The 7,500-nt window shown below is 42.9% G+C and overlaps 1 protein-coding gene across 3 annotated transcripts in view; it reads right to left on the minus strand.

Annotated features, from left to right (window-relative positions):
* Positions 1–7,500, minus strand: part of gripap1 (GRIP1 associated protein 1) — a 65,177-nt gene that overhangs the window by 19,968 nt on the left and 37,709 nt on the right. For all 3 annotated transcript variants that reach the window (XM_031293118.2, XM_031293117.2, XM_031293119.2), the window contains 2 exons: positions 753–848; positions 238–294 (listed from right to left, as the gene is read on the minus strand). In XM_031293118.2, coding sequence (XP_031148978.1) covers positions 238–294; positions 753–848 — 153 coding nt within the window. The remainder of the gene's footprint in view (positions 1–237; positions 295–752; positions 849–7,500) is intronic.

The raw sequence follows: 7,500 nt of genomic DNA on the forward strand, positions 1-7,500 counted from the left end.
ACACGCAGACACACACACGCACACGCAGACACGCACACGCACACGCAGGCACACACACACGCACGCACGCACGCACGCACAGATTTATTTCTAATTAGAATTTTTTTTTCATGCATAGCTACTCTTTAAGTACTCAGGAAAATTCATTCTCTCTCTCTCATCTCTATTCAAATTTCAAATTCTACACTTTCAGTCCGTCTGCCTGCCTGTCTGTCTGCCTGCCTGTCTGTCACTCACCGCTGCACTTCCCTTCTTCTCTAAAATCCTCTGCCCGTCCACAGTGTCCTTAATCTCCTACAGAGAACAGAAACAGATGAATGGAGGTTAAAGACACCAAGAATACAACAAGAACTATTCACAAAGCAAAAAAAGGGATTTTGATGTCTCTTAGCTGATGAAGCTTATTATTTATTTTTATTTTAAATGGGACCATACCACTGATTGAGCATATTTTACTTCCTTTTTTAGAAAATGTAGTTTTAAGTCGTTGAATGTAATTAAGTAAAAGTGTATGTATGTATCACCTTTCTAGAGCAGATATCACAATAGAAGATGAAAGGAAGACACAGCGTACGATATCAGAGGCCGGGAGCAACAACCGAGCTGCTTTTACAATGGAGATATGAGAAGGTCAGGAGAGTCTCCTAACTCTGATCAGACTGATATATCATCCACAGCATGCATCAGGAGGTGGTGCTACCTGCTGGAGTGTGTGTGTGTGTGTGTGTGTGTGTGTGTGTGTGGGGTGCTACCTGCTGGAGTTTCCTGATGCTGTCGTTGAGTTCTTCCTTCTGTTTCTCCACCTCCACCAGCTGCTGCTGCACCCCCTCCACCTCCGACTGCTTCTCCTGCAGGACAGAGACACACACACACAGAGACACACAGAGACACACACACAGAGACACACAGAGACACACACACAGAGACACAGACACAGAGAGACACACACACACAGAGACACACACACAGAGACACAGAGAGACACACACACACACAGAGACACACACACACAGAGACACACAGAGACACACACACAGAGACACACACACAGACACAGAGAGACACACACACACAGAGACACACACACAGAGACACACACACAGAGACACAGAGAGACACACACACACAGAGACACACACACACAGAGACACACACACACACACAGAGACACACACACAGAGACACACAGAGACACACACACAGAGACACACACACAGAGACACACAGAGACACACACACAGAGACACACACACAGAGACACAGAGAGACACACACACAGAGACACACACACAGAGTACGTTTAAACTTAATCTTCATAAGAAGGACAGCAACTGGAAACCATCAGAACCATCACTGAACAGCAGGAGTTATCACTAAGATTAGAACAATATCAATGGCAATGTTATTCATATAGCACCTTTCATTACAGCACATTAACACAAAGAACGGATAGAAATACACAACAGGATAATCAACAAGGACAAACACAACATACAAGTTCTCACACACACACACACACACACACACACACACACACACACGGAGGCAGACACACACACACACACACACACACACACACACACGGAGGCAGACACACAAACACACACACACACACGGAGGCAGACACACAAACACACACACACACACACACACACACACGGAGGCAGACACACAAACACACACACACACACAGACGGAGGCAGACACACAAACACACACACACACACACACACACACACACACGGAGGCAGACACACAAACACACACACAGACACACACAAACCGGCGCACACACACACACACACGATATAACCAGCAACCCTTCTCAGAAACTTTTCTTCCTCGGCTCACTGCGTTCTCCTGGTGTAAGAAAATATTTTAAAAAGCCACATCTCCACCTCGGGTGATGCCCTCCTCGCTCTTAATCCAGCTGACTCAGGGATTAATTTAGAAAAACGACATTTAATTCCCCTCCCAATCTTCTGCGGCTAATTCATTTGACTAAAATCTACACAAAAAACACCCCCAGGCGGCAGCCACCCACCTGACGGAGAAAAACAACTTGTAGTTGTGCAGGAGAACAACAGTCTGTTAATTCCCTGTAATGTCACACACAATTTAGAAGGTAACTACTGTTTTTTTCAACCTGAACCCTATGTTCCTGTGTGTTTGTGTCTAAGTGACTGATGGGAACAACAATCTTTGACATTGGTCCAGTATTAAGAGAGATCGCTGCAGTCTGCAGCGGAGAAACAAGCTGTAATGTAAGTTAATAGTAATTGTCCAGCTTGTATTTACCTTCACAAAAGTTGTTTTTTTTGCCACTGACAGGCTCAGATTAATATTCTTCGTGTCTGATAACATTATGGAAAGGATTTCTAAGGAGGTCGACCTTTCTGTTAAAGAGTAGGATCCTTTTTTCAAACATAAAAACATCAGTGAAATTGTGTTTGCTAAACCCACCAGACTCCATGTAAATAAACAATGATTTTAGCATCGTAAAATACACTTCATTCAAAGTCGACAGAAACAAGATAAAACTATGAAAAGACGTTTTGGGTCGTCTTTCTACTTTTCCAACCATCACAACTCTAGTTTTGGTTGAAATAAATACATAGTTTACAGATTTACATGTGTAAATATGTTGGCTCTATACACGCTAAAAGTATTGCTTTTTTAAATGGAGTCTGGTGGGTTTAGCGCTAGTGACCTCAGAGCTGTTTCTGGTTAAACAGAAAGGTCTCACAGAGGCTTTAAAGGTCTACCTCTGTAGGGATCCTTTCCATAATGTTGTCACACACTTAGAATAATAATCTGAGTCTGTCAACGGCTAAACAAGCACTTCTGTGAAGGTAAATACTAGGGGTGGGAATCACCAGAGGCCCCACGATACGATATTATTGCTATTTTAAACATATTGCGATATTCTGCGATATATTGCAATCCATTACCTTTTTCCAACTTCAAATGAAGTCCCCAAAGTGTATCGATACAGTATTGCCACGGAAAATATCGCGAAAAACATGAGTATGTTATGAGCTATAAAGCCTTTTATTAATCCTCAACTATCATCTGAAAGGGATGGAACAGAAGGGACACACTGGTGCTTAAACGACTTAAACTACTCAAACAGCTTTTTATATAGGGACTGTTAGGCTATGTAGGGATGCACCGACTCCAGATTTTTGGGGTTCGGCCGAATACCGAAACCACTGGTTAAGATTCTGCCGAATCTGTAACTGAATACCGAATCCTCCTCCCATCCTCAGTCCATTAACACAGTAAACAACGTCCACAGCCTCTAAAATAGTTAAATCTAACAACTTAATGTTGAATTCACTCACACGCTCTTTTCACATCGTAGGAAAGCACATCACTATCGCCAGCTGAGTGACAATTTTGTTTTTCAATTTTCGCTGACCAGTGTATGATGAAGGCATGTTGGGGTGGGGGGGGGTGAAATTAGAAAGCTACCGTTAGCTAACGAGCAGCAGCCGGCCGTTCGGTCACTCCCCTCACACTGTAGGGAGAACAGCTGACAGCCCGGGAGAGACTGTCTGGTTAACACCAGTTTTTCCTTCCTTTGCCGTACCTGAAGTTGCTGCATTCTGGCTGCTGTCTGTAGATTCCTTCATCACAACTCGTATTCTTCCAGATGTTTGATACCAGATGTTGTAACAGCGGTGATGTTGTGTATAGTTTAGGGTCCTCGCCACCACCAGACTAATCAGCATTGCAGATTGAACATGTAGCTGGACTTGAATGGCCTTCTTTTGACTGAAAGTTCTGCCAAACTACACTTTTTCTGCTCACCAGTTACATTTTCACTTTCTCACAGCCTACTGCATTGAACGCTCCACCTACGTAAACACCTTCCCGTAATCAACGGCGCCGTCATTGCGGCGACCAGCGTAGCGTGCGGAGTGCAAGCGTAGGGTTCGGTTCGCTGGGAAAAAATTCTAAAGTTCAGCAGAAACCCAACCCCGTCAAAAAGCCCAATATTCAGCCCAATCTGAAGTATATATTTGTTTCCGTTTCTGTACTTATTGTCTATTTCTTAGTAATGTTTAATATGTTTGTGTATGTATGCACCTTTCACTCAGGTGTAACTTACTGTGGCAATAAACTCCTTTCTGATTCTGGTGAGTATATTTAATGCACCCTGCTGTTTGACAGGAAACAACTCAGCACCCGACCTGCCAGCTAATTAGACCTCCTCCATCATTAATTAACTTTTCCTATTAAGTTTCCTCGTTATGGCCGTTATCCAGGAGCTAAAACACACACGCACGCGCACACACACACACACACACACACACAGACACACACACACAGACCCAGACACACACACACACACACACACACACACACACAGACTCTCACACACACACACACACACACACACACACACACACACACACACACACACACACACACACACACACACACAGAAAGTAATCAGTGACGGCCAGTCTCTGAAGTCCTTCAGGGAGAAACGGTTTCCTCAGAGGACCACAGGATCAGCCGGGTTATCTGATTGGCTGAAAGTACTTGTTACAGCCACTCTGACATATCCCAGGATGCACGGCAAGTTGGGCTTTATTGGTTCCTTATCAAACTCTGACGATAACGAAGGAAAGTGCTTCCCTTAGGACATTTTTGTTTCACTTGTTTGGAAATAATAGGTTAGTTCTCGTATCGTGTGCTCTCTAATCGTCTGTAGAGTCCAGTCTAACTCATCGAAGTAGAACTAGAGACACATAATTAGGGTTTCAGAGGCACTATGACTGACTCCACAGCGCTGTGGACACTGCAGATGCATTCTGGGATAGGAGAAAAAACACTCTGAGGTGTTTGCATTTCTTTAAACCAATCACAACGGTATTGGGCGGCGCTAAGCTCCAGACGCAGCGACGGTGGCTCAGCTAAATAGTCTCAGGAAAGAACTGGTTTTGCTTTGGTGGAACATTTGCACCCCGCAAATTTAAACGCCTTATACAATATTAAATGAAGGTAACTACTGACACCAAGGGGGTAAGCCAGCCCCCGCAAAGCGTAGCTCCTATGGGTAGATTCTGAGGCTACCAAGCCATCACCTCCCGTTAGCATCCCATTGACTGCCATTCATTTTGACGTCACTTTGACAGAGAATAACTTTACATCTGAAGAGTTTAAAGACTCTATTTGTCCGTTGTTTATTTCTAAAGAAACACGACAATGTATAAAAGGCTCCATTACCTTGTAGCTCACGTTATGGCTCCGTAGCAGACGTTTTTATAAAAATAGGCTAACGATTGGGTCATAACCACGAGACTTACTGTCTCATAGTAGAGGAATTACCGTATAGTACAGGAGAAGCTCTCAGGCAGTTTGGACTTCCATTAGCTGTTTAAGTTTAATTACTAATGTTAACTATCATTTTAGTGATCAATAATTAGCCTGTGTCTATGTTATCTCCTTACATATACCTACGCTCTCCGTCTCTGCTAGATTGGGAATGATTGAGATTTCTCTTGGCACAGCTACCAGAAGACTTCCAACTTTCAGACAGGTTGCTCACGTCACATCTACGTCTTCAAGCTCAGTTGGAGGCTGCTCAGTAACGCTCAGCCATCACCGGGAAAGAGACTTCACTGGTCTCCGTGTCCATTCTTTTACTGTCTATGGTTGACAAAATACAGTAACGTGAGCTATTTAAATTAGCTGATACATGGTTAAACCTCATTGGCTCTTACCAGTGTATCTCTGTGTGTACTTCTTCCACAGCAATCCCACCAATCAGTCCCAAAACCTCCCAGTTAGAGAGGAAATCACCTAAACCTATTCTTATTAAATATTTATAATCATTCCCTGAAAGAACCGAGCAGGTCTGACTTGTTGAACCATCCACATCTTCAAAACTTGACATTTTCAGCATTTTCTAGCTTAAAGGTGCCCTACCACACGTATATATTTCATGACTTTGTGGTAATGTCTGAAGTTCTATGGACTCTGTACCTTAGTTACCTTGTTTCAAGCATACACGGAGTTTGCCCCCCCCTGGCGGCTGAAGCGGGTAATTGCATTGTTTAATGGCATGACCAGATATTTTATAAATATTTTAAATAACACAAAACAACTAAATGGTGGTAGGTAATACATCTGATTACATATAGGCCTACTGCTTTAGTAAAAAAAATATTTTTTCAGGGCTCTGGCTCTCACCTGAGACTATTGTCGACACATACGCAGGACGCAAAAAACTAAAATTACTGTTGCACTAGTCTGGACATCTTACCGTGCCAACGTTGTAATGAAGGTTTCCTAAATGCCATGTATATACATTTGCTGTCAACTTACTAACTGATTGCACGTTTTGTGTAGATTTGGACTTTTATACGGTTTTATTCCACATTGTTTAAACGGCGAGGTGGATCTCCTGATCGCTGTGGATTACTTTTTTTTTCGTGTCATTGGATTACGGCAAAATACGGATCTTTTTTTTTAACGTGTCTTAACCTTTTGTGGTGTGACTGCGCTTGGTTTCTGTGTTTGGAGAGGCATCTCAACAGACGGATTGGTCACCGTTACATTTTAGTTGAATTTAAGTGTCGGGGCAGTTTGCCACCGTCTGTCTGTTGCGTTCCCAGACAGCCGTGCTGCGATTGGATTTCATAAGGGCGAGTTGTTAAATTGTTAGAATGTAATTTAAAATCTTCTTTAAAAATAAACATTTGTTTATTTAGCATGTTTGTTTTGTCCATATGTGCTCGTGCTGCGTTCCCCAAGTGGTAGGCCAGGTCTCAGCAATACAATGAATTTGTTTTTGTTTTTTTTTTGCCCCCCCCTGACTCGAATGTCAAACTCCGCCTATGGTTTCGAGCCATTCTAGCGTGGTATAGAAAGCCTGCAGGAAGACTCAGCTCGATTTGTGCCAGTTCTCATTAATATTCAACGAGCTAAGCTGCTTGACTCTGATTGGCTAACAGCTAGCCAATGAGAGCCTGGCTATCAGCATCCTTTACCCAGCGCAACTGGGCGAGCTCATGAATAGTAATGAGCTCAGCCAACACCACGTCAGACTGACCAGCTTTTCTAATTGGCCTGATTTCTCCTCTTATTTCTGTTCTAGAGCTGACAGAGGAGGGAGCCGTTCATTTTCACATTCACCACATAACACCAACACATACGGACCTGACAGATTTCACTAAATACAAGGAGAAACGGTGTGGAGGTTGAGACTGATCTTAACTGTGATACTCGCAGCTGTTTTTCTGTGATCATTTCAACTTATGTAACGTGTCTTTGAGTATCCTGAAAAACTCTCTAAAAATAAAATGTATAATCATTATTATTATTATTATTATTATTATTAACATGCTGACAGATTGTGTGAATGTAACAGACTGTCAGTGTTCACATGAGCCTCCTCCACGCTTTAACCTTTCTGCGTTACCATGGAGACAACTATGCTTTAATTAGAAACACACATTCAATTAGAGCTGGACCGGATTCAACACA

This window comes from Sander lucioperca, chromosome 12, assembly GCF_008315115.2.
Source record: "Sander lucioperca isolate FBNREF2018 chromosome 12, SLUC_FBN_1.2, whole genome shotgun sequence".
Taxonomy (NCBI): Eukaryota; Metazoa; Chordata; class Actinopteri; order Perciformes; family Percidae; genus Sander; species Sander lucioperca.